The 27,694-nt window shown below is 47.5% G+C and overlaps 1 protein-coding gene across 2 annotated transcripts in view; it reads left to right on the forward strand.

The window, feature by feature from the left end:
- Positions 1 to 27,694, forward strand: part of ncanb (neurocan b) — a 264,578-nt gene that overhangs the window by 38,441 nt on the left and 198,443 nt on the right. Inside the window, exon 1 of one of the 2 annotated variants that reach the window (XM_038777605.1) lies at positions 11,636 to 11,773. The exons of the other annotated variant lie outside the window; for it this stretch is intronic. Within the exon in view, the coding sequence (XP_038633533.1) occupies positions 11,760 to 11,773 (14 nt within the window). The 5' untranslated portion in view covers positions 11,636 to 11,759. Of the gene's footprint in view, positions 1 to 11,635; positions 11,774 to 27,694 lie in introns of those variants that run through there. 2 annotated transcript variants of the gene reach the window in all.

The raw sequence follows: 27,694 nt of genomic DNA on the forward strand, positions 1-27,694 counted from the left end.
CCTCCACTGCTTATTGAAGATTTATTCGCTGGATTCTCAGGAGGCCAAAAAAATTGTAAAATAGATCTTTCTCAGGCATATCTTCAGATGAATGTGGCTGCAGAGCCCAACTGTTATTTATCATAGTGATACTAAAGAGACTTTTTCGCTTTCGGAGACTCCATTCAGGATAACTTCAGTGGCTGTTCGTTGTCAGAGATCCAAGCGTTAAATTCTGAGTGGGCTATCTGGTGTGCAGTGTTACCTAGGTGACATTCTTATTACTGGTTCAAATGATGAAGAATGCATAATGGATTTGGAACCTACCCTGACACAATTACAAAATCACAAACTTAGAGTCAAGATAGAAAAGTGTGATTTTTTTTGTGTCTTCTATGAACGAAATAAGTCACTTCTTTGACGAGGTCGGTTTGCATAAAGAATCAAAGAAGATGGCTGAGATCTTAGAAGCCCAAGTCCACAGAATGCGTTGCAGTTGAGGTCATTTTTAGCATTGCTCACTTATTATGGCGAATTCGTTCCTAACTTAGCAACGGCGCTAAAGCCATTACACATGTTGCTTTGTGTCAAACAGACATGGTACTAGACAGAAGAATGTGGAAATGCATCTCAAAATGTCAAAGAAATGTTTTAAAAGTTGGAATTATTGGTCCACTACAATCCAACATTGAGGTTACAGCTTGCTTGTGATACATCACACTATGGGGCTCTAATATTCTAACAGGACTAGACAGATTAGACACAATAAGGATGCTCTCGATGGTGGAGGTGTCCAAATCCAGGGGTCACTGTCTGAGGATACGGGGGAGACCATTTAGGACAGAGATAAGAAGTCTCTTCACCCAGAAAGTGGTGGACCTGTGGAATCCGCTACCACAGGAGGTAGTTGAAGCTAAAACATTGTATGTTTTCAAGAAACAGCTAGATATAGCACTTGGCTGTCTGTATGGAGTTTGCACATTCTCCCCATGGTCTGCATGGGTCTCACCCCCACAATCCAAAGATGTGCAGGGTAGGTGGATTGGACACACTAAATTGGCCCTAATTGGAAAAAAGAGAACTGGGTACTTTAAATTTATACACAAAAGATATAGCACTTGGGGCGAAGGGAATCAAAGGATGTGGGGGAAGGCAGGATCAGGCTACTGAGTTGGATGATCAGCCATGTTCATAATCAATGGCCTCCTCCTGCTCCTATTTTCTATGTTTCTATGTTGGCGCAATTGTCACACACACACACAATTTCACACAATCTACAGTGCAGAAGGAGGCCATTCGGCCCATCGAGTCTGCACCGGCTCTTGGAAAGAGCACCCTACCCAAGGTCAATACCTCCACCCTATCCACATAACCCAATAACCCCACCCAACCCAACACTGACGGCAATTTTGAACACTAAGGGCAATTTATCATGGCCAATCCACCTAACCTGCACATCTTTGGAGTGTGGGAGGAAACCGGAGCACCCGGAGGAAACCCACGCATACACGGGGAGGATGTGCAGACTCCGCACAGACAGTGACCCAAGCCGGAATTGAACCTGGGACCCTGGAGCTGTGAAGCATTTGTGCTATCCACAATGCTACCGTGCTGTCCATAATTATCTTGCACATAATGCCCTCAGGGGAGGAGCGACTGATAACACTTGCCTCAAGAACACTAACTAGTGCAGAATTGAATTACAGTCAGCGAGAAAAGTACGTTTTGAGCAACAGTTTCAGCGTAAGAAAGTTTCAACATTATCTTTATGGACGTCATTTTCACTTTTGACTGACAATCGACCCTTGACTACAATCTTTTAAGGGTATTCCTTCTTTCGTAGCTAGCCGATTACAAAGCTGGTCTTTGAGTTTGTCGGCACATGACTATGATATCTAGTATCGTAAATCAGAGCAGCAGGCAAATGCGGATAATTTATCCAGATTGCAGGTACAAGCCACACAAGAATCTGAAGAACATTTCAAAGAACAAAACAAAGAAAAGTACAGCACAGGAACAGGCCCTTCAGCCCTCCAAGCCTGTGCCGACCATGCTGCCTGTCTAAACTAAAATCTTCTACTCTTCCAGGGTCCGTATCCCTCTATTCCCATCCTATTCATGTATTCCGTAAATATTTTATATCTCTCACATATGGATAATGTACCTGTGATTTCATCTCAATCACAGAGGTATACATGAACCCACCCAGTGATGGGGAAGGTTATGGATATGATCCTAAAAGGTACCTTAACAAACGTGCATCGGGAGAATCCAGACCTCAAGCTCTACATCACCAGAAGAAACGTTGACAGTCCAGAGTCTGCTGTGAGGAATTCAGGTGATTATTCCTCTGTGATTAACAGGATCCTTGATTACCTACATGAAGCACATCCTGGTGTGGTGAGGATGAAGGAATTGACATGCAGTTATTTTTGGTGGCTGGGATTCGATGCTCAAATTGAGGAGAAGGTGGGGCAATGTCAATCCTCCACTACATTAAGGAATACTCCACCTCTGCAACCTTTGCATCCATGGGAATGGCCAACACAGCCATGGCAGAGAATACATATGGACTATGCTGGTCCAATTGAGGGGCATATGCTTCAAGTGATGGTCAACGCACTCTCAAAATGGCCAGAAGTCGCAATCATGAAATCCACGACAACCAAATAAAGCATTGAGATGAGGCATTCACAAGGTTCATAAGTGATAGTGGAATGCAATTTACATCAAAAGAGTCTAACGATTACTTAAAAGCGATTGGCATTCAACATTTCACATCTACTCCATATCACCCTGCAACCAATGGGTTGGCCAAATGATTTGTGTGCAATCTCTCAAACATGCAGTAAATGCATCAAGGGATCAAGCGCATTACCAAGACATGTTAACAACTTTCTAATGTCGTATCGAAATCCAGCACATGCAAAAATGCAAAGCTCACCAGCAACGCTGCTCTTCAAGAGAAAATTGAGAACACAATTCGACCTCTTGATACCACCTGATACTTTGGAAGTTGGCAGATAGCAACAATAAGCACAAATTGCTTAGAGAGTAGAGTCTTCAACCATGGAGAACGAGTATTAGCTAGGAGCTATACAACAAGTGGAAAATGGACATCAGCCATCATCCTAGCAAAGACAGTTCCGACATCTTACAGGAATCTATACATTAGGAATAACTGGAAAGGGGTTTGTCTCTTGGGAATCTGCCTAATGGGAATTAATGGGAAGGGGTTTGTCCATTGGGAATCTACAGAAAAGGAAAGAATGGGAAGCGGTTGGCCTCTTGATAATCTATTCAATAGGAATGACTGGGAAATGGCGTTGTTGATTGGGAATCTATAAATTTGGAATGAATGGAAAGGGATTTTGTCTGTTGGGAATCTATGCAATGGAATTACGAGGAAGGGATTTTGTTGATGAGGAGTCTCTGCAATAGGAGTGAATGAGAAGGAGCTTGTGCTATAATATGCCTTTAAGGGCTTGTAGCATGACATCGCTGGAAATAAAGTGTGTCAAGCAGTCAGGTTTTAGTTTTGTTTTTTGCTCTCAGCATACCCCTCACACACACAGCTCTTCAGCTCTGATATCTTCAAGCTTTCTGTCCATGTGCATCTCTTCACATGTGCCTAGAATTAATAAATGAATCCACAACATGTTTCCCCAATCAGTTATGAGTGATTTGGTGCTTTAATGTCAGTATAAAAACAGAGCAGTTTGGTCTATTGGAATTCGGCATAATGGGAGTGAAAGTCAAAAGATTGGTCCTTTGGGAACCTTTACAATGGGAGTGGGAGTACAGAATGGGTTTAGCCTATTATCATTTTATGAAATGGGACTGAATAGGAATGAGGTTAGTCCATTCGGATTCAGTACGTTGCATGACGTACTCCCCTTTCTCAAGTTTACTGTATTAAGAATATCTGCTCCATAGAAAGTGCTTTGTGCCATTTCATTAGTGATATGAAAAGTGATGGCTTTATTACTTTTGTGATTGGATGAAGCAGTTTTTCGTTTGGATTACAGGATAAATCATCTTCCACTTTCTATTGAAAAACAGTACCCTGGGCAATGCTTTTCTCGCTGCTACACAACACTTGCTCATCGCCTTGGCGATTAATGCCATTCCCTCAGCAAACTAAAACAGATTGCCACATTGAGTAGCGGCGCGTAGAAATATTTCCCTCACCGCATGAAGGGCAAATGAGATTCTGTCAATAATCAGGATTCCAAACAGTTCAGCTATTATCTTCCGAAGCCTAAAAGCTTTTCAGAGAGACAACATTGTCAGGCGGTTTAATAGATAATTGAAGAGAAGTAAAAAGCACAATTATTTCATTTTCTAAAATGTTAAGCAAGCTGAGGCTGTTTCTGGCTGACTATTACGGGTCCCTTTATTTTCAGCATTATATTCTGGATCGGTGCTTATTTTCCCATAGTAGCCAGAGGGTTAGTGTAACAGGATTTGGGTTTATTGATGATTTATATCATGTGAAGCGTCTGGACTGTGTCTTGAACCTACAACTATCTTTTTATGAAATTTGTTCATGGGACGAGAGTGTCGTTGGCAAGGTCAGCATTTATAATCCTTTCCTAATTGCCTTAATTGCCCTAATTGCCTGAGAGGTGAGGGTGTTATCGCGGAAATGTGGCTGACACCTTAATGCAGCCCATTTAATAACTGAAGGATGAAGATGGGTTTCAGCAAGCTGACATAAAATGGAGATTAAAGAAAAGTGTGCCATAATTTATACCTCAAACCTCACCACTAAAAACAAGAGTAACAGGCCATTTATCTCACTTCTGCTCATGTGACCTTTCTTTGTGCAAATGACGGCTGCGTTTCTTGTATTGCAACAGTTCAGATATATTCTCAGGGCATGGAAGGCACTTTATAAATGCAAATTCTGTCCTTTCTTTGTGAACACATTGGTCGGGGTTCTCCAGGGCTGTCCGCTAAATGGGGGATACGCGATGGCGCACTGAATTTCACATCAGGCCGAAATTGGGATTCGCGCCGGGGGCCAAACCGGTCGGGAGCCTCCTGGTCCACCCCACTGTCCATAACATACTTCCAGACATCCCAGCCGAGCATCACGAGCAGGAATTGGGGTTACTGGGTTACGGTGATAGGGTGTAGACATGAGCTTAAGTAGGGTGCTCTTTCTAAGAGCCGGTGCGGACTCAATGGGCCGAATGGCCTCCTTCTGCTCTGTAAATTCTATGATTCTATGATCCCGAGTGCCCAAAGCAGGCGGGACCATGCAAATAGCTGATTAAAGCTGTTTTGCATCTCATTAATAGGCAGGACATTCAATTCCCTTGCCAGCTGGGGTGCTCTCGCCCCCAGGTCCTTCCTGGGATGCGGCTCATTTGGCAGCTCTCCCCACCTGCCGCCTTTAAACCCTTTAGAAAGTCAGTCGATGTGTAATAATTCCAGTGAGGTCTGCCGTGGGATGGCGCAGAAACCTGACTGAGGTAAAACATCTTTCCAAGTGCCAGTACATGGCACATTGGGCGAACGGGAATCACTCCGGTTTTCCTGCTGGCTGGAGCAATTAGTTGCGGATTGGGAGAATCCGCCAATTATCTAAGAAACCTAAAGCGATGGAGTGCAATCCTTTTAGAATTACGAGCTCAATGAGTATTCTCATTAAAGTGATCTTGAAAATAACATAACAGGAGGAAACAATAACCCATCTGAAGCAGAAATTGGGTAAAACACAGTCTGGATTTAGATCACGAGTCGCAACAAAAGAGGAAACCCAAGAACAGTCTTCGATAAATATCTAGAAGTGGAAAAAATACATTACCACAAGCTATGTAGACTGAAAAATTGCTCGATCGTGCTTATTACTAAAAGTTAATAGACGTTTTGTTGAAATGTGAGCACGGCAGCACGGTAGCACAAGTGGATAGTACTGTGGCCTCACAGCGTCAGAGTCCCAGATTCGATTCCCCGCTGGGTCACTGTCTATGCGGAGTCTGCACGTTCTCCCCGTGTCTGTGTGGGTTTCCTCCGGGTGCTCCCGTTTCCTCCCACAGTCCAAAGATGTGCAGATTAGGTGGATTGGCCATGTTAAATTGCCCTTAGTGACCAAAAAGATAAGAGGAGTTATTGGGTTACAGGGATAAGGTGGAAGTGGGTCGGTGCAGACTCGATGGGCAGAATGGCCTCCTTCTAGGGGCTGGTTTAGCACACTGGGCTAAATCGCTGGCTTTTAAAGCAGACCAAGGCAGGCCAGCAGCACGGTTCAATTCCCGTACCAGCCTCCCCGAACAGGCGCCGGAATGTGGCGACTAGGGGCTTTTCACAGTAACTTCATTGAAGGCTACTCGTGACAATAAGCGATTTTCATTTCATTTTCATTTCATTTTCATTTTCTGCACTGTATGTTCTATGTGAGATTGACAGTAAAGATGTGAGATTTATCCAGAGCATCCTCTGGCACCAAAGAGTGATCATCAGGACAGAAGATGGACAATCAGACATGTTTCAAGTGAAGAGAGCAGTACGACAAGGCTCTGTTGTGTCGCCAAAATTATTCAATCTGTACACAGAACAAATGTTTAGAGGATGAGATGTACTTCCAGGGATAACAATTGGAGACAAGAACACAAACCTGCAGCACGCTGATGACACGGCACTACTTGAGAATCAGAAGAGGCCCTACAAAAGTTTGTGGATTAAGTAAAATCTAGAAATTTAGAATATGGATTGAGTTTGAAGACCAAAAAGCGAAAAAACAAAATGGTAGAAGAAACGAGAGTGAAGATTGAAGTGGATGGTGTCGCACTGGAATAAGTAGATATGTTTGTCTCTCCAGGACAAATTGGACAAACAGAAGATGTGATTGTAATATCCCGCATGGGATTTACGGGTTGGGAATGACTGTCTTCCCCATGCTCCTTGCAGTGTATGAGTTTCCCCACTAGGGTGCGGTATCTCAATTAGCCAATGTATATAAGGCCGGCCAGTAAGACACCAACCCAATAGGAAGCCGGTGGAGATCTACCAGGAATTGGATATATCATAAATAAAACTTTACTCGGTGTGGACTCCCCATGACCGTATTAAAGTGACGCAGAAACTAGAAGGAGGAAGCACGGGCAGCACAGTAGCATTGTGGATAGCACAATTGCTTCACAGCTCCAGGGTCCCAGGTTCGATTCCCGGTTTGGGTCACTGTCTGTGCGGAGTCTGCACGTTCTCCCCGTGTCTGCATGGGTTTCCTCTGGGTGCTCCGGTTTCCTCCCACATTCCAAAGATGTGCAGGTTAGGTGGATTGGCCATGATAAATTGCCCTTAGTGTTCAAAATTTCCCTTAGCGTTGGGTGGGGTTACTGGGTTATGGGGATGGGGTGGAGGTGTTGACCTTGGGTAGGTTCTCTTTCCAAGAGCCGGTGCAGATTCGATGGGCCGAGTGGCCTCCTCCTGCACTGTAAACTCTATGAAAGGAAAGGAAGAAGTAACAACAAAAAATATCAAACTTATGATGAGGAAAAATACTCACAAGACGATGTATTCTATCCACTTCCCTGCCCGATGCAGAAACCTCGACACCAAATAAAGATCTGTGGAAGAAAGGAGAAGCCATTGACATGTGGATGCTAAGATGTTTGGCTAATATTCTAACGCCTACTTGTGCTCCTATGTCATATGTTCATACGCGGACCATCGGACAAATGAAGATGGACTTGAAATAGAAAGAACAGAAAGAACTCTAAAAAGTGCCACCCAGAAACAAAAACGTCAGTATTTCGGCAATAAGACGATGAGACGCAGGAGCAGAAATCCCCAATTCGGCCCATCGCGTCTGCTCAGTCATTCAATGAGATCATTACTGATCTGCTATGATAATCCTCAACTCCACTTTCCCACCTTGACCCCATAACCCTTGATTCCCTTGCTGATTAAAGATCCATCTATCTCAGCCTTGAATATATTTAACGACCCAGCCTCCCCAGCTTTCTGCGGTAAAGAATTCCACAGATTCACTATCCTCTGAGCGAGGAATTTCCTCCTCATCTCTGTCTTAAATGGGGGACCTCTTATTCTGACATCATGTCCTCTGGTCCTAGACTCTCCCACAAGGGGGAAAACCCTGTCAAACCCTCTGAGAATCCCATATGTCTCAATAAGGTCGACCCCATTCTTCTAAACTCCAACAACGAGTACAGGCCCAACCTACTCAACCTCTCTTCATAAGAAAACCCCTCCATACCTGCGATCAACCTATTGCATCTTCTCTGTACTGCCTCCAATGCCAGTATATCTTTTCTCCAATAAGGGGACCAAATCTTATTGACCAAATGACAGCATTCCAGGCATTCTAGTATTATATATATATATATTTTATCCATCTATATATATATATATAGTATTATCTATATATCTAGTAGGACATTGGATCAGAGCTGAGAAAGCTACAGAGATCTCTTCTGCCGGACAAACTAGAGGGTGGCAGGCATTGTTGGATGACAGCCGTCACAGAGTGGTAGCGGTGGATATGTGGGGATGGTACGAAACCGATGAGTGTGACCTACCGTGACAGCACAACTCCTCGTGGAAGTAGCTACAAGCAGCAGCAGCAGCTCTGTAAACATTGCACTCTAGCACGGTAGCATTGTGGATAGCACAATGGCTTCACAGCTCCAGGGTCCCAGGTTTGATTCCGGCTTGGGTCACTGTCTATGTGGAGTCTGCACATCCTCCCCGTGTGTGCGTGGGTTTCCTCCAGGTGCTCCGGTTTCCTCCCACACTCCAAAGATGTGCAGGTTAGGTGGATTGGCCATGATAAATTGCCCTTAGTGTCCAAAATTGCCCTTAGTGTTGGGTGGGGTTACTGGGTTATTGGGATAGGGTGGAGGTGTTGAACTTGGGTAGGGTACTCTTTCCAAGAGCTGGTGCAGACTCGATGGGCCGAATGGCCTCCTTCTGCACTGTAAATTCTATGATCTAATTCGGACATCACCATTCTCTGGAATCCTGTCACGCCAACAGACATGCATCACTACCACTAGATAGAGCTTTATTAAGCCCCGAACCTGCAGATCCCAAGCTGATAGAATCCCTAAAGCAGGCTGAACGGCATTTGCTACTTTAATCTTTGGTCTTTTTTTTCTCTTGCTCACTCCCAATACACCGATGCAAGGCAATCGTCCTGAAATGTTTGTCTCTCTACAGATGCTGCCAGACTTTCTGAGTATCTTCAGCATTTTCTGTTTTAATTTTTAAAATTTTTTTCAATGGTGCCTTTCACTACCTCAGGATATCTCATAACAGTTTGCAATCAATGAAGTACTTTTCAAGCATGATATCTGTTGTAATATGTCATAGAATTTACAGTGCCGAAGGAGGCCATTCGGCCCATCGAGTCTGCACTGGCTCTTGGAAAGAGCGTCCTACCCAAGGTCAACACCTCCACCCTATCCCCATAACCCAGTAACCCCACCCAACACTAAGGACAATTTTGGACACTAAGGGCAATTTATCATGGCCAATCCACCTAACCTGCACATCTTTGGACTGTGGGAGGAAACCGGAGCACCTGGAGGAAACCCACGCACACACACGGAGACTCCGCACAGACAGTGGCCCAAGCCGGAATCAAACCTGGGATCCTGGAGCTGTGAAGCATTTGTGCTATCCACAATGCTACCGTGCTGCCCATGTAATGTAGGAAATGTACACAGCGCGATCCCATAAACAGCAATGAACCAAATGTTCAGATGACCTTAGTCGTTAATTGAGGAGTAGCTGTGGGACCCCAGGGAAACCCCCCCCCCCCCCCCCCCCCCCCCCCGTCTTTGAAACAATGCCATAAGATCCTTTACAACCACCGGAAAGGGTAGATGGGACAACAGTTTGTTTCACCTGAGTAACTGTACCTCTGGCAATGTGGTTCTCCCTCAGTTCAGCGCTAAGGTGCCAGCCGAGATTTTATGCTCAAAACCTGGAGAGGGTTTCTGACTCAGAGGCAAGACTGCCTTCCCGCTGAGCTACAGCTGTCTAAAAATTTATTCCATCCAACAGTCTTTTGCATTTTTCTTTTTCAAGTTAACTGTCTGTGAGATGCCGACACAGGGAGGGAACTGTCACAATGCACATCCGATAGATGCAAAAAAAAAAGCCGGGTTAAAATTTTTTTTAAATGGTTAAAATTAGTGGGAGACGTTTAAAATGTGCTTCTAATTAAAGGTGTGGGCAGGAGGTAACTGGCGAAGGCGCAAGGACGATTCACTAGGTTGACACCAGAACTGAGGGTATATAATTGTCAGCTGAAGCTCTTTTTTTCTCGAAAAGAGAGAGCTGATGGGTGATCTCATCAAACTCTTTAAAATTCTGAAAGGGTTTGATTAGGTAGACACAGGGAACATTTCCACTTGCGAAGCGACCAGCATTGCAAGCCCTAAATATTATTTTTTTTTTTATAAATTTAGATTACCCAATTATTTTTCCAATTAAGGGGCAATTTAGCGTGGCTAATCCACCTACTCTGCACATTTTTGGGTTGTGGGGGCGAAACCCACGCAGACACGGGGAGAATGTGCAAACTCCACACGGACAGTGACCCAGAGCCGGGATCGAACCTGGGACCTCAGCGCCGTGAGGCGGTTGTGCTAACCACTAGGCCACCGTGCTGCCCCCCAAGCCCTAAATATAAGGCAGTCACCAATGGTAGATTTTGGATACACAAACAGTTCAGGCATTTGGGGTTAGTGCAGGAAAGAGGATCTGAGGTAGAAGTTGGGCGATGACCATGACCTTGTTGAATGACAGAGTGGACTCAAAGGTCCAAAGGGCCTCCTCTAGATTATGGTCTTACTTTCTAAAATATCCGACTGGAAATCCAGGGAGTGCGATTTAATGGAAAAAAATTTTAAGTGTCATTTTGGGGGCGATGGGGGGGGGGTGTTTCTCGACGGCTGCGCTGGCGAGATCACAGCCTGTATTTGATGGCATTTACCGCCTTAAATGAGTTCCCACGAGCTTCACACCAATATGGGTTACCTAGCTGTCTGATTCGCAGTTTCGCGCCGCTAACAAGAGGGAGCTGCTTTGAAACGCTCCCTCACCACTCACTCCCAATCAACACACAAGCTTGGCAGCGCGCAGACCTGCTCCTCGATTATGGAATGCTGACCTCACAAGGCTTCTCGATGCCGTCGATGCAAGGGGGGGGCATCCTGTTCCCCCGAGGGGGTTGGAGGACGAGCAGCAGGGTCAGCAATGCCGCCTGGGGGCAGTGGCAGCGGCTGTCAGTGCGGGCAGCGTGACCAGGAGGACCACCGTCCAATGTTGGAAGAAGGCCAGTGACCTCCAGCGAGCTGCAAGGGTAAGTTACCACCTCTCTCCTGGCATCAGTTCCGCCTGCCACCCCTCATATTCCCAACCCCCCCCCCCCCTCCCCGACAAATCACTGGCTGACACCTCGCACCCTCTCCGATCCTCGTGCTTGTTCCTCAGGAGCCCTGCCACCCACCAGCACAACCCCTCCATGTCCAGCTGCGGTGCCCACACACGCCACCTGCTATAGATACCTCTGACCCATCAAGCGTGCGGCTCACAGTGCCCTCTCTTTGTCCCCGCAGGAGAAGCTAGTCCGTAATAAGCAGGAAAAGGCCAAGGCAGGGTGGAGAGTCCCAGAGATCTGTGACCTCGCTCCCCATGAGGACCGGGCCCTGGAAATCGTGGGGTTGACCGAGGAGAGAGCAGTCACCGACAGCGAGCTTGGCCTGGCCCGAGAGGTGAGGACCCACTGCCTCTTCACCCAGATGACCTGTCTCAAGTGAGTTGTTCATCTTGTCATGTCCCAAACGTTGCCACAGAAAGAATCTGTCCATCAATGTGTCACTTGTTCCACGTATCAGTGCCATTCTCTGCCCAGGAGCCGCAGCTGTGCAGGCCCCTCCCACACGGCCCAATCGCACCAAAACCAAATCCTGGCATCCGCATATTCCACTGGCGCTCAAGGTAAGTTTAACATCCTTGACCTCCAGAGTGTTTGATCGGTAGTGATGTGCTAGTTACATGCAGCACTCACCACACCAGTAACAAAAGCGACAGGAATTCTGCAAAAGCATTTCTTCAATGGCATTAGCAGTTGGCCTATTTGGATCAATGTCAAACACCAGGCCCCGCAGCGTCTTCTTGCTTCAAACCAGGTTGGCTTTCTTGACTCATACAGCCATCTGAACCCGGTGTTCCAGGACCCAGGCATCTTACAAAAAATTGTCCTTCTTTCTGGTTACAGAAAAGGAAGGAAACAGCAACAGTAGCCCCCAGGCATCTGCAGCCACCAGCAGGAGCAAGCGGCAAACACAACCTGCAGCTGTGAAGTGCTCACATAACTAATGACGCCAATTCCTCATTTGCAATAGCCTTCAGCTGTGAAGCTTGAGGTTGCTCGCAGTAAAAGGGAGTTAAAATGACTTTCAGCTAGAACTCAGACTAATCCTCTGTCATGGAAGATTTTGGTAGGACAGACAGGCAGCATCTGTGGCTTCCCCTGATATGGGTCTCCACATTATATAAAGACAGCTTGAAGAGGGCAGCGCGGTGGCACAGTGGTTAGCACTGCTGCCTCACGATGCCGAGGTCCCAGGTTCGATTCCAGCTCTGGGTCACTGTCCATGTGGAGTTTTCACATTCTCCCCGTGTTTGGGTGGGTTTCGCCCCCACAACTCAAAGATGTGCAGGCTAGGTGGATTGGCCATGCTAAATTGCCCCTTAATTGGAAAAAATAAATTTATAAATTAAAAAAAAAGATAGCTTGAAGGTCTCACAGATGAAAAGCCCCTAATCCCCCATCCCGGCCCAGGGGCAACCACCGACCTCGAACACTGCAGCCCCCCCCCCCCGACCAAGCCCAGGTCTCCTGAGAGGTCCCCCCCCCCTCCCGAATACTGGGGCTGGAACTCCGGTGCCCTTGAGCTGCATGCCCGAAAATGGAAATGACTACTTACCTCTTCACTGCCCCATAGAAACCATCGAGTACCGAACAACGGCCACATGATTTCTTCCAGGGAAGCCGGTTAATTCCCCGGAGACCGTTGCATTCGACTTCAATCTCACTAATGAGTTTGAAATGAACGCAAACGAGGTTTAATGAAATTAAATGAAATGAAAATTGCTTATTGTCACGAGTAGGCTTCAATGAAGTTACTGTGAAAAGCCCCTAGTCGCCACATTCCGGCGCCTGTTCGGGGAGGCTGGTACGGGAATCGAACCGTGCTGCTGGCCTGCCTTGGTCTGCTTTCAAAGCCAGCGATTTAGCCCTGTGCTAAACAGCCCCAGATTTAATGATATGCTTGCCATTTTATAATGCGATCCAGGACTCGCCATCAGGAGTGGGCCAGGAAAATTGCAAACTGATTCGCGCCCAGCGGGAATTTCGATTTCGTCCTTTCCCGCTATTTACTCGGTGTGCCCAGATGCGCGCCGGGCGCAACGCGGTGGTTAAATCGTGCCCACGATAAAGCTCTTTGTCCAGAGAGTGGTGCAAACGTGGAGCTCGCTCCCCCAGCGAGTGGTTGAGGTGAACAGTGGCGAGGCATTTAAGGGGATGCTGGACATGGCACGCACAGGAGAAAGAAATTGAACGATATGTCCTGAGGGTGAGAGGGAGAGAAGTGTCGGAGAAAAGGCTCAAGAGGAGCATGGGGGTGTGGGGCCGAATGGCCTTCTTCTTGAGCTATCGACTCTATGAGATAGTGCGTGGCACTGATTGCCCTGCCAAAGATCATGCAGGAATACACAAAGGCAATTGATTGTTGCCTCTTATTGTTAGCAGCCTCTGTGCCCTGCAATATTTAAAATTAAAAGCAGTCAACTAAGATTGTAAAACCAGGGCATGGTCTGGACATGGATTTAATTGCATTGTGAACCCTGCATCTGGGATAGGTAGAATTTAATTAGGCAGTATTAAATTTCTTCCTAAAAATGTTTCCAGTAGTCTCTTCCCTCAGGCTAACATACGTTTCCCTCCTTGCAACCCCCACCACCAAACAATGATTAGCCCTAGTTAAGAAAGGTTTTTTTCTTGAGCAATAATAGCGTTAGTGCCAAAGTGTTCAAAGGTTCTTTATTTTGAAATGCTGGCAGGTTCTTCAAAGCGTTTGTTGGCAGGGCGTTGAGAGGAGTTTCTGTTACAGGGAGATGACAAGACGTCAGCTTGCTGCACACAGGATGTTGCTCCGAGGTGTCAGGATTCTGGGCTCCCACCTTGTTCCCGCACCGCAAATCGCAGTCTCGACTGACAGCCTCTCCTTCCGTCTCGTTTCCTCGTCCTTCTGCTCTTCCACTTCCCTTTCTCTTCACCTGAAGGCAGCGCTGGTGTCAGATGGGCAGCACGGTAGCATGGTGGTTAGCATAAATGCTTCACAGCTCCAGGGTCCCAGGTTCGATTCCCGGCTGGGTCACTGTCTGTGCGGAGTCTGCACGTCCTCCCCGTGTGTGCGTGGGTTTCCTCCGGGTGCTCCGGTTTCCTCCCACAGTCCAAAGATGTGCGGGTTAGGTGGATTGGCCATGCTAAATTGCCCATAGTGTCCTAAAAAGTAAGGTTAAGGGGGGGTTGTTGGGTTACGGGTATAGGGTGGATACGTGGGTTTGAGTAGGGTGATCATTGCTCAGCACAACATTGAGGGCCGAAGGGCCTGTTCTGTGCTGTACTGTTCTATGTTCTATGTTCTAGATGCAGCTCCCCTGTCAGTGGAGGCCGGCGGAACATCACCAGGGCAGCGGTTTAGGGTTAGTTCACACACTCACATGCACTCCATAAGGTGTAGGAGCGGAAGTAGGCCACTTGGCCCATCGGGTCTGCTCCACCATTCAGTGAGATCGTGGTTGATCTGATACAATCCTCAACTCCACATTCCCGCCTCCCCCCCCCATAACCCTTGATTCCCCGTACTGATTAAAAACCTGTCTATCTCAGCCCTGAACCTACTTAACGACCCAGCCTCTACAGCTCTCTGCGGTAAAGAATTCCACACATTCACTACTCTCTGAGAGTAGAAAACCTTCCTCATCTCTGTCTTAAATCAGTGACCCCTTACTCTGAGATTATGTCCTAGACTCTCCCACAACAGGAAACATGTTCTCAGCATCTATTCGGGCAATCACCCTGAGAATCCGATAAGTCTCAATAAGGTCACCTCTCATTCTTCTAAACTCCAATGAGTACAGCCCAACCTACTCAACCTCTCCTCAAAAGAAAATCTCTCCATACCCGAGATTAACCTAGTGAACCTTCTCTGGATTACTCCCATGCCAGTATATCTTTTCTTAGATAAGGGGACCAAAACTGTTCACAGTATTCCAGGAGAGGTCTAACTAGTGCCTTGTATAGTTTAGCAGAATGTCCCTATTTTTATATTCCAGTCCTTTTGAAATAAATGCCAACATTCCATTTGCCGTTCCTATTACCTGCTGATTTATACACAAGGAACCCCAAATCCCTCAGTGCTGCAGTTGTCTGCAATATTTTTCCATTTAAATAATATACACACACACACACACACAATGACACACACTCACACACGCACAGTGACACACACACACACACACACAATGACACACACTCACACACGCACAGTGACAGACACGCTCTCACACACACACAATGACACACACACACAATGACACACACACACAGTGACAGACACTCTCTCACCCAAACACACACATACAGTGACAGACACACTCACACACACACACACACAGTGACAGACACACTCTCACACACACACAGTGACAGACACACTCTCTCACACACACACACACAGTGACAGACACGCTCTCACACATACACACACACACAGTGACAGACACGCTCTCACACAGACACACATTCACAGATGCACTCTCACACACATACACACACACGCAGTGACAGACAAGCTCTCACACACATACACACATTCACAGACGTACTCTCTCTCACACACACACACACACAGTGACAGACAAGCTCTCACACATACACACATTCACAGACGAACTCACACACATACACACATTCACAGACGTACTCTCTCACACACACACACACACAGTGACAGACAAGCTCTCACACATACACACATTCACAGACAAACTCACACACATACACAAATTCACAGACGCACTCTCTCACACACACACACACGCAGTGACAGACGTGCTCTCACACACATACACACACTCACAGTGACAGACAAGCTCTCACACACATACACACACTCACATACATACTCTCTCACACACTCACACACACATATGCACATTCACAAACACACCCTCACACACATACACACATTCACACACACACACACAGTGACAGACACACTCTCACACATATGTACACATTCACAGACGCACTCTCACGCACATACATACAGTGACAAACACACACATGCACATATTCACAGACACACATACACACATTCACAGACACACTTTCACACACATACATGCAGTGACAGACACACACACAAGCACATATTCACCAACACACACACATACACAGACACACTCACACACATACACCCATTCACAGATACACTTTCACACACATACATACAGTGACAGACACACATGCACATATTCATAGACACACACACAAATACACACATTCACAGACGCACTCACACACATACACACTGTGGCAGACTCACTCACACACATGTACATACAATGACAGACACATATACACACAGTGACAGACAGACAAACACACACACACAATCAGTTCCCTATTAGGAGCGGCACAGTAGCACAGTGGTTAGCACAGTTGCTTCACAGCTCCAGGGTCCCAGGTTAGCTTCCCGGCTTGGGTCACTGTGCGGTGTCTGCACGTTCTCCCTGTGTCTGCGTGGGTTTCCTCCGGGTGCTCCGGTTTCCTCCCACACATGCTCACACACACGCATTCATGCACACTCGAACGTAAGTTCAACAAACCTCAGCTTTAGAAAATTGCCAGCATTGTACACACCAGGTGGCCATTCAACAATTCTAGTTCATGAACAAAATCCTATAAAAGTGCACATTTCATGCAGGAATTACAAGGTTTTCATCTGCTTTGTAGGCTGAGTTTGACTGCGACTCGGGCATGCTCACTCTGCAGTGGAGTTTGATGGGTTGGGAGTGTGTTATGCTTTGATCCTAATAATATGCAGTAGGATATTGTGGCTTGCCAATCTTGGGGAAACGTGGCGGCCCTCATTAAAGGTGGCATTCTGTATTACACTGTTTGATGGAAGTCTGTGTGCAGCTCTGAAAATCTAAAAACAATTTGAATTTAATTACTGCTTGGTTGAGTTGAAATTCGGTTAAAGCTTTATTAAAACACTGGACAGGAGGATTTCATATCACTGTGCTGATATTCATTCAAAATATCCGAGTGTATCCTCGTGAGATGGACTATTGTGTGGCATGGCTTTCTGCAGTTGAGCCTTTGATTACTCTTTCATTTTTCCAACCTCTCTTATTTTTTAATGTTTAAACTTTCATTAAATGCTTTGATTGGATCACTTCTTCACTTGTCCTCCTCCATTTTCATCTTCCAAAGTTGCTGCCTCTCACTCCACCGTTGGCAGCCATGATTTTGATATTTTATTTATTTGTTCATGGGACTTGAGTTTCGCAGGCTGGGCCAACATTTGTTGCCCATCCCTAATTGCCCTTGAGGGTGAAGTTAAAAGTCCACCACATTGCTGTGGGTCTGGAGTCACATGTAGGCAAGACCAGGTAAGGACAGCAGATTTCCTTCCCTAAATGACATTAATGAACCAGAAGGGTTTCTACGACAACCGGCAATGCTTTCATGGTCATCATTAGACTTTCATTTCCAGATATTTTATCAGAATAATCTTTATTAGTGTCACAAGTAGGCTTACAGTAACACTGCAATGAAGTTACTGTGAAAAGCCCTGAGTCGCCACACTCTGGCACCTGTTCAGGTACACAGAGGGAGAATTCAGAATGTCCAATTCACCTAACAGCACGTCGTTCGGGACTTTTGGGAGGAAACTTGAAACACCCGGAGGAAACTCACGCAGACACGGGGAGAACGTGCAGACTCTGCACAGACAGTGACGCAAGCTGGGAATCGAACCTGAGACCCTGACGCTGTGAAGCTACAGTAGTTAACCACTGTGCTACCGTGCTTAAATTCCATCACCTGCCACGGTGGGATTTGAACCCAGGACCCCAGATCATTTCCTGTGTCTCTCGATTACTATTCCAGCGACAATACCACAATGCCACCGCCTCCACTAGCCGATGGCCATTCTTAATATTTGGTCCCTAAACTCTTTTGTCTCTCTACCTTCAACTCCTCTGCTAAGGTCTTCCTTTGAGTCAGTTTTGTTTCTGTTTCATCCTCTGTGAGATACCCTGGGTAGTCAGGCCAGGTGGTGAGGGGGTTCGGGGGCTGAGCTGGTGGAGAGTTACAAATGGCCCGAACAAATTGGAAGGGGGAGGGGGAGGGGGAAATCATTTTGGTGCCTTCCATGATCATCGTGGGATGAACTTGACTGGAAAGTGTGCGTGCGGGTGGGCATCAGGTGAGGGCAAGATTGGGGACCACTGGTGATGGTTATGGCAGTTAAATTGCCTCCTGATGCATCCTGCCTCGAAGGACAATCACTTGAGGAAGATGCTGGTTTGTGGCCATTGTCCGCAGAAGCTTTACCTTCAAGCAAGAGTGGAATCTTCTCGCCATGAGAAGGGATCGAGATTGGAAGCTGACGCGACATCCTTCCTACAACAACAACCTTGAATTTCTACAGCATCTCAAACGTCGCAAAAATACCCTCGGCTCACAGGAGGGAGATCTGCCAAAGAATTGGCACTGTACCACACGAGTAGATATTGGGGTAGGTGGCAAACCTTCAGTCGAAGGGGGTGATTTTAAGGAGCATCTTAAACTCCCACGAGTGCCGTTCCATCTTAAAGAAGGAGAGGTGGAGAGGGTTAGGGAGGGAATTTTAGAGTTTGGGGTCAAGACAGTTGAAGGGAAGGCCGCCAATGGTGGATTGAAGTAAACAAGGAATGCGCCAATGGCCAGAGTTGAAGGAATGCAGAGACCTCGGAGCAGGTTATAGAGAGAAAGCCGAGGGGAGCTGGTGACTTGTTCTTGTTCTTCTTCCAGAGCATTTGAAGCCAAGTTGGTCAGCACATCATTGCTTTGTGGTGTCTGCTTTACCTCTGTAATTTTACCGGGACAGCATGATAGCATACTGGTTAGCACGGTTGCTTCACCGCTCCAGGGTCCCTGGTTCGATTCCCGGCTGGGTCACTGACTGTGTGGAGTCTGTGCGTTCTCCCCGTGTCTGCGTGGGATTCCTCTGGGTGCTCCGGTTTCCTCCCACAGTCCAAAGATGTGCGGGTTAGATGGATTGGCCATGCTAAATTGCCCTTAGTGTCCACAAAAAAGGTAAGTGGGGGTTACTGGGTTACGGGGATAGGGTAGATACGTGGGCTTGAGTAAGGTGCCCTTTGTAAGGGACGGTGCAGACTTGATGGGCCGAATGGCCTCCTTCTGCACTGTAAGTTCTATGATCTATCTTAGTTTGACTTGGGAAGGTCAAAAGAGTATAATCATTAATAGAGGGCCATTTCTCTGTCGCTCCCCATTTACAGGGATCAACTTAAAATTGGATTTCAGTTGCGACGCAGCAGTAGATCAAGTGCCGACAATCATCAATATTTGATGACCAGCCACTTTCTGTCAAGAAATATGAGCACTGGGCTTGGCTGTAGGGATGAAAGTTATCAGCAGATACTGATGCTGTGTTTCAGAAAGATATGAAGAGAGTTTTTCTTAATTATCTGTTCGGAGGGCACTACCTAATGCATTTTGCTAGGAACATCTGCTTAAATATTAACTTGCATTTAAATAGCACCTTCCCCGGCCGTAACACATTGCAAAGTGTTGCATGGCTAAGGAAGAACCTTGTAGTCACTGTTGTAATGTTGGGAATTCAGCAACCAAGTTGCGTCCTACAAACTGCCCAAAACAGCAATGTGACGTTGACAAACTAGTGATGTTGGTTGAAGGATAAATATCGGCCTAGGGCAGTGGGGAATGTTGCCCTGCACCGAGAGGCATAATGTCTCCTCTGAAATTTGGAGCCACCAACACTGCAGCACTCCCCCTGTCATTGAACTGGGAGTGACGGCCTAGATTTTGTGTTTTAAGTCTTGATCCTACACTTTTCTGATCCAGAGGTGAGAGTTCTGCCCACTGAGCCACCGCTGACATACTGAACCAAAATGCAACATAATGGGCGGGATTCTCCCGCAATCGGCGGGATGGCCCGACGCTGGCGCTACGAACGGCGCGAATCACTCCGGCGTCAGGCCGCCCGGAAGTTGTGGAATCCTCTGCATCTCCGGGGACTAGGCCGGCGTCGGAAGGGTTGGCGTCCCGCCAACTGGCGTCGAAGGACTGCCATGGTCCCACGCATGCGCAGAACCGCCGGCGTGTTCTTGCGCATGCGCGGGGGGGTTCACTTCTCTGCGCCGGCCATGGCGGAGCCCTACAGGGGCCGGCGAGGAGGGAAAGAATGCCCCCACGGCACAGGCCCGCCCGCTGATCAGTGGGCCCCAATCACAGGCCAGGCCACTCTGGGGGCCCCCCTGGGGCTGGATCCTCCCGTGCCCCCCCCCCCCCCCCCACCCTCCGAGGACTCTGGTAGATGGCCTACCAGCTAGGTCCCACCGTGATGGACCATGTCCATTGCACGCCGGCGGCTCTGGCCAAAAACGGGCGGCTGCTCGGCCCATCGGGGCTCGGAGAATTGTCGGGGGCGGGGGGCGTAACCAACGGCCCCGACCGGCGCGGCATGAACGCCGCCCCCGCCCGAAAACAGGCGCCGGAGAATATGGCAGCCGGCATTGGGGTGGCGGGGCGAGATTTGCGCCGCTCCCCCTGGGGAATCTCCGACCCGGCGGGGGGGGGGGGTCGGAGAATCCCGTTGCATGTCTTTCTAAACTCAGAGTCGGAAATGACAGATTCAGGAGGAAGTACTAGCGGCTTAAGCACTGACAGAACTGCATGAAACAGTACATTAACCAGCATTAGTGATATTGGTGCTGGGATATTCAGGATCTTTGCCAGGTGCTTCATTGACCTCCAGTACAAATAAAACAGCCAGCATTACATGTCAGCCTTTGCACAGTTGGTCGCTCTTTTGACTCGATTCACAATTTTCTAGGTTCAACCCGCTGGCGTGGGTGCACCGCAAGGGGAGCGGAGGATCCTGCCGACGGAGAATTCCGCAGCAGGTCTGCCGCATCAGTGCAGCGTTGAGGGGGTGCTGCACCGTAGTGCTGGCTCCCGAGTGAGACCTTAAACGGAGGCCCCATCTGCCCTCTCTGATGGTCCTAATCCCACAGTCGCTATTTCGAAGAAGAGCACACGCGCACGCCCCAGTGTCTTGACCAATATTTACCCCTCAATCAACATCTCGGAAACCGATTATTCAGCCATTGTCACATTGCTGTTTGTGGAACCTTGCTGTGCACAGCTCAGTTGCATTTCCTAACTTACAACAGGGATTGCACTTCCAAAGTATTACGTTTGGCTGGAACACACTTTGTGGCATCCAATGTTCGGGAAAGGCAATATTTAAATATTAATCTTCCTTATTAACATCATAATTCCTTCTCCTCTGTTCCGCTTGTTGTTTGCAAATTATGTACAATGGAGCTGGAGAAACTCCCCCGTAGAGAAGCTTGGTTGATGGAATTGCGGATATCGATGAGGACTGTCCGAGGATACACCGGATATAGATCGGTTGGAGACTTGGGCGGAGAGATGGCAGATGAAGTTTAATCCAGACAAATATGAGGTTATGTATTTTGGAAGGTCTAATACAGGCAGGAAATGCACAGTAAATGGCAGGATCCTGAAGAGTATTGACAGGCAGAGGGATCTGGGTGTACAGGCCCATAGGTCACTGAAAGTGGCAACGCAGGTGGAGAAGGTAGTCAAGAAGGTACACAGCATGCTTGCCTTCATCGCCGGGGCACTGAGTATAAAAATTGGCAAGTTATGCAGCAGCTGTATAGAACCTTAGTTAGGCCACAGTGAAATGTAGAAGGTTTTAGGTTAGACGGGTAGCATAGTCAACGTAAGTTTCACCGGCCGAAGGACCTGTTCTGGTGCTGTACTTTTCTTTGTTCTTGTCCACTGTCTCTGGCAGGGATGGTCTTGATGGACCCAAGAGGCTTTTCTCAGTCCACTTTGTCGGCCTTCTGATTGTGTTTCACTCACTAACCGTTTGCCAATGGGTCACGATTGTCTTGGTTGAGGGCCACTCTCCGGAAGCCTGCAAAGCACTGCGACGCCGAGGGACAGCCAGCCCCTGACATTGCTCCACGTGGAATGCCATGTTATCGGAAGCAGTTGTCAAGGCAGAAGCCACCTGCTTCCCCTCAGGAAAGAGCATGCAAATTCCCTCCTTCCCGAGGGGACAAATGGGAAGAGGGACAGCAATGTATCCCGGCTGCCTCATCACTAAAAGGGGCAGGCTGAAATGGTCAGGTTGGGCACAAGTGACTCTACACCTCCCCCGTTGGCGGACTTGGGGCATTTAATCCCCAGCCTCACCCTGCACAATGGCCCATTCCATATTTTCGAATCAAGGTGGCGTTCAAGAAAGATTTGCATTGATATAGCGCCGCCCATGACCTCACAATGTTTGCAGCCAATTAAATATTTGAGAAGCGTGATCATTGTTGTAATGCAGTAAACATGACAGAAAATCTGGGCACAGCAAGCTCCCACAAATAACAATGTGATGACGGCCAGATAATCTGGATGGAGGAAAAATGTTTGCACCTAGGAATGAGAGGGCACAAATTTTAAGTAATTAGTAAAGGAAGAAAAAGTGGTATGAGGAAAATATTTTTAAGCAGAGAGTGGTTAGGGTTTGAAATGCACTACCTGAGAGTGTGGTGGAGGCAGATTTGATTGAAGCATTCAAAAGAGCATTACACTGTTCCCTGAAGAGGAAGAATCCGCGGGGTTAAGGGGAGAAGGCAGGGGAGCAGTACGAAGTGAGTTGCTCATTCGGAGGGCCAAATGGCCTCCTTCTGCATTGAACAAATTCTATGAAATTCGGCAGTTAATGATGTTGGTTAAGGGCACACTGTGGAGGAATTGAATAACATTAAATAGCTGAAGTGTTTGAATATGAAATTAAAGACCCCGACAGGTTTCAGGAGAGCAATCGTCCTCTGACCTTTGTGCTTGGCTGTGGGCTGTTGACATCTTGCATACAAACTAGGCCCTTGTCTTACCGTAGAGATTGTGGAAATTGGTACATGCTACATCGGCCTTTTGGGCATAGAGCTAGTGAAAAGCAATTTAATGATGCGATGGCCTGCATCAAATCTGTGCAGGCTTTGGGCCCAATGGTAAATCTGTGCGGTCTTTTTTTTTCAAAGGCCTTTTTAAATAAGTAAATTAGGGGCCTACCCTGAAGTGTTGTCTAGTGTAGACTTGAGAGATGAACAGACACTTCCAACACTGATGAAGGTTCAACTCAATTTTATTAACTACTTCTAACTAACACACGATGACTGTGGGTTTAAATGATGCTAACTTAAACTAGAGACCTAAGCCTTGTCCGAACCAGTTGATTCTCTCAGCACGTGGTGTGATCCTGTGCTGGGCTGGATGAGTTCTTGTTACACTCAGAGGCAGCACCCAGAATGAGCGGGAACCGTGCTGCCTTCTGCCTTTATAGTGTGTGTATTCTAACTGGTGATTGGCTGCGGTGTTTGTACATGTTGATTGGTCCCTGTGTGTGTCCATCAGTGTGTGTCTGCACCATGACATTCTGGTGTACCATCAGCCGTCCCAGCAACCACCGATCAAAGGGAAGAATTTTATGTGAAACCAGGAGTGACGGACTCTCTGAGCATCAAGTGTAAATTTGGAACCCTGAATTTTCTCCCGTGTGCTCTTGCTCTGACTCTGTCGCTGCAACTTCCTCTCCAGCCCACCTTCTGACAACCGGGCAGCAATGGCGCTGACGATCAATTCTGCATCTTGCTCGGGGCACAGTGACAATCAGTGACAGGCCGTATGGGGAACTGATGTCTCTCAGGAGCAGGGAGTAAAAACCAGTCCCACTCCTGACTTCCTGCGTGTTGTAAGGCTTCATTTCAGCAGTCTGCGTTAGATTCCAAATCAATGCCCTCCGGGTTAGAAAGACATTTAGGTACTTGAAAAGGACAGGCTGTCTTAATATCCCATGATATTGGAAGGGAGAGAGAGCCTGCCGAACAAACACAGGCAACTATGATGTGTCAAGTAGTCATATATAACTGAAACACATCTCCTTGCAATAAACTAGGCCTTAGATTTTCAATTCCCTTTCACAAAGACATGGATTTTCTTTTTCCAACCTCCGGTTTTCTGAAGGGATTATTCCTTTCTGGTAAATTCCGACAGCTTTGCCCGTCCGTCCTATTTGATGCTGGAGGCGGCGCAGTGAACCCTCTTTGATTGTGGGAGGAAAGTGAGCGAGAAAGTTTTAGGAAGGGAATCCCAGAGCCTAGGAGCCGGGCAGCTGAAGGCACGACCACCAGTGGTGGAGGGATCGAGGTCGGGGATAGTCAAGACACCAGAACTGAATGAGCACTGAGATCGCGGAGGGCTGTTTAGGCTGGAGAGTCGGAGAGGGGAGCCAAGCCAGGAAGGGGATTGTTGAGTTAGGGCGGGGCGAGATCATGGAGAGAGTTGGAGAGATAGTGAGGAGCATCAACTCATTGCTCAGTCTGCCTGCCGTTTTGGTCTCCTTATCTAAGAAAGGATATATTTACCACAGATGGAAGGCAGCAAAGTTTCACCAGACTGATTCCCGCGGTGGCAGGATTGCTGCATGAGGAGAGATTGGATCAGCTGGGCCTGTAGTCATTGGAATTTAGAAGAATGGGAGGGGATCTAATTGAAACGTATAAAATTCTGATGGGGCTGGACAGGTTGGATGCAGGGATGTAGTTTCTTCTGGCTCGGGGTCTGGAACAAGCGGTCACAGTCTGAGGATACAGGAGAGGCCATTTCGGACTGAGATGAAGAGAAACCTCTTCACACAGAGGGTGGGGAACCAGTGGAATTCTCTGTGACAGAGCGCTGTGGAGGCCGAATCACTGAATATGTTTAAGAAGGAAGTTGATAGGTTTTATTCGTTCAGGGGCTCAGGGTGTCGCTGGCTGGGCCAGCATTTATTGCCCATCCCTAATGGCCCTTGCTAGGCCATCTCAGAGGGCATTTAAGAGTCAACCACATTGCTGTGGGTCTGGAGTCAGCCACAAGTGGGCCAGATCAGGTAAGGTCGGTAGATTTCCTTCCCTAAAGGACATTAGTGAACCAGATGGGTTTTTACAACAATCGCCAATTCGACTTTTATCGAATTCAAATTTCACCATCTGCCCTGGTGGGATTCGAATGAGGTTCCCAGAGCATTACGCTGGGTCTCTGGATTACTAATCCAGTGACAATACCACTACACCACTGCCTCCCCAAACTTTCTTGACTCTGAAGGTGTCAAGGGGTAAGGAGAGAGTGCTGGAATATAGTGTTGAGAGAGATGATCAGCCATGATCATACTGAATGGTGGAGCAGGCTCGAAGGGTTGAACGGTCTACTCCTTCTCCTATTTTCTAAAGCCTATTTGTTTTCTTCATGTACACATTTCCGGCAGGTTCTCTAGGGTGCAAGAGAACCGGGTCCAACATGACACCCCTTACATACCCACCTGGCACCGATCCTGGTTGTGCTGTTTCTGCAGCAACCTGAGCTGAGATTAGCAGGGATTAAACTGGGCACCGTCTCCAGGTACCAATGCGGAAGCGTTAAAGAAGATGTGGGATCTTGCTGTGTGCAGTTCGGCTGCCACTTTTCCTACGTTACTACAGCCCCCACTTGAACTAGATTTGCTTTGTAGTTTCACAGTCCTCCATTGGATGACAGAATTATAATCATAGAATCGCCACAGTGCAGAAGGAGGCCATTCGGCCCATCGAGTCTGGACCAACCCTCCGAAAGAGTACCCCCACCCAGGCCCACTACCCCACTCCATCCCCACAACCCTGTAACCTAACCTACACATCTTTGGACTTTAGGGCCAATTTAGCACGTCCAATCTACCTAATCTTTGGACTGTGGGAGGAAACCGGAACACTTGGAGGAAGCCCACGCAGACACGGGGAGAATGTGCAAACTCTCGGCAGGCAATCATCTAAGGCCGGAATCGAACACAGGTCCCTGGCGCTGTGAGGCGGCAGGGCTAACCACTGTGCCACCGTGCTGCCTGAAGCAAAACTACATTTGACCTCAGGGTTCAGGCTCTTAATTGCCATCAAGCCACCTTAGTTGCTTCTGAGGGCTTTGGATGAGAATAGGATCAGGGCTTGATTGTGATGCACTCCCCAGCCAAATGCCTAGTTGACACTCAAGATCGGGGCTCATATGGGAATCAGTCACTTGGGTACCGGACATTTGCTGGGCAGTGGGTGAGGCAGAAGGTGGGGACATAATAATAATTCTAAAACAAATATCTTCTCGGAAACAGCAAAGTGGGCAACGTGCAGTGACCTGAAATGTTAATGGGGCAGGGCATGTCTTTGCTGAGTGACATCTGCGACGCCGCTACGAGCTGCTGCAGTTGAGTCGTGTGACAGCGTGAGACAGAATTAAAATTGCGCTATTTCGACCCAAAAACCAATGTCACACATTCCAGTTATTCCCCGCAGAGTCTGTTACAACCTGGCTGTTTCCGAGCACTCCATGTTTTATAAACCTCTGCTCTGTAAGTTTAATTGGCTGGCACTGAACAGTTAGGAAAAGTTGGCAATTAGTTCAACTCTAACTTATGGTTTAAAATTTGGGGCCAACCCACAGACAAAGACAGTCACTAGAGTTCACTCGCTGCCCATTTCTTTGGAATCAGGGTTCCAGCGATTAATTACAAATTATTGCTATCATTCATTTTCGTTTCCACGGAGAAATTTTTGGGTCTCGTTAGGACTGAGGGTATTTGCTGACCTTTTATTTCAACCAGTTTTTCTCCCCCTCTTGCCTAAAGATTGATCCTAATTATGGGTATTGGCACCAGGCTGCCTCAAGCGCTTCCGTGCTCGCCTACATGGGTTCCCAGTCCAGCAACATTTCTGTTTTAATATTCTTATCCTTCTTTTCAAATCCCTCTGTTACGTCTCTGTTCTCAATCTCTGGAATCTCCTCCAGCCCAATACCTCTCCGAGATCTCTACTCCCCTCTAATTCTGGCCTCTAGCTCACCCCTACTTTGAAAACCTTTTAGAGTATCCAATTGTTTGTTTTTTCCCAATTAGGGTGCAATTTAGCGTGGCCAATCCACCTACCCTGCACATCTTTTTGGGTTCTGGGAGTGAGACCCGCGCAGACACTGGGAGAATGTGCAAACTCCACACAGACAGTGGGCTGGGATCGAACCCGAGTCCTCGGTGCCTTAGGCAGCAGTGCGAACCACTGAACCACCGTGCCACCCACTCTTGCTCGACCTTCATCTTAGCCCCGAGCTCTGGGAATTACCTTCCTAAACCTCTCTCACTCTTTCTCTCCTCCTATGGGATGCTACTTAACGCCTATCTCTTTGACCAAACTTTTGGCCTAGTGTCTCTTTTTGTGGCTCGCTGTCGAATACTGTCTGACAATCGTTCCTATGAAGTGC

The sequence above is a fragment of the Scyliorhinus canicula genome, chromosome 18, assembly GCF_902713615.1.
Source record: "Scyliorhinus canicula chromosome 18, sScyCan1.1, whole genome shotgun sequence".
Lineage (NCBI taxonomy): Eukaryota > Metazoa > Chordata > Chondrichthyes > Carcharhiniformes > Scyliorhinidae > Scyliorhinus > Scyliorhinus canicula.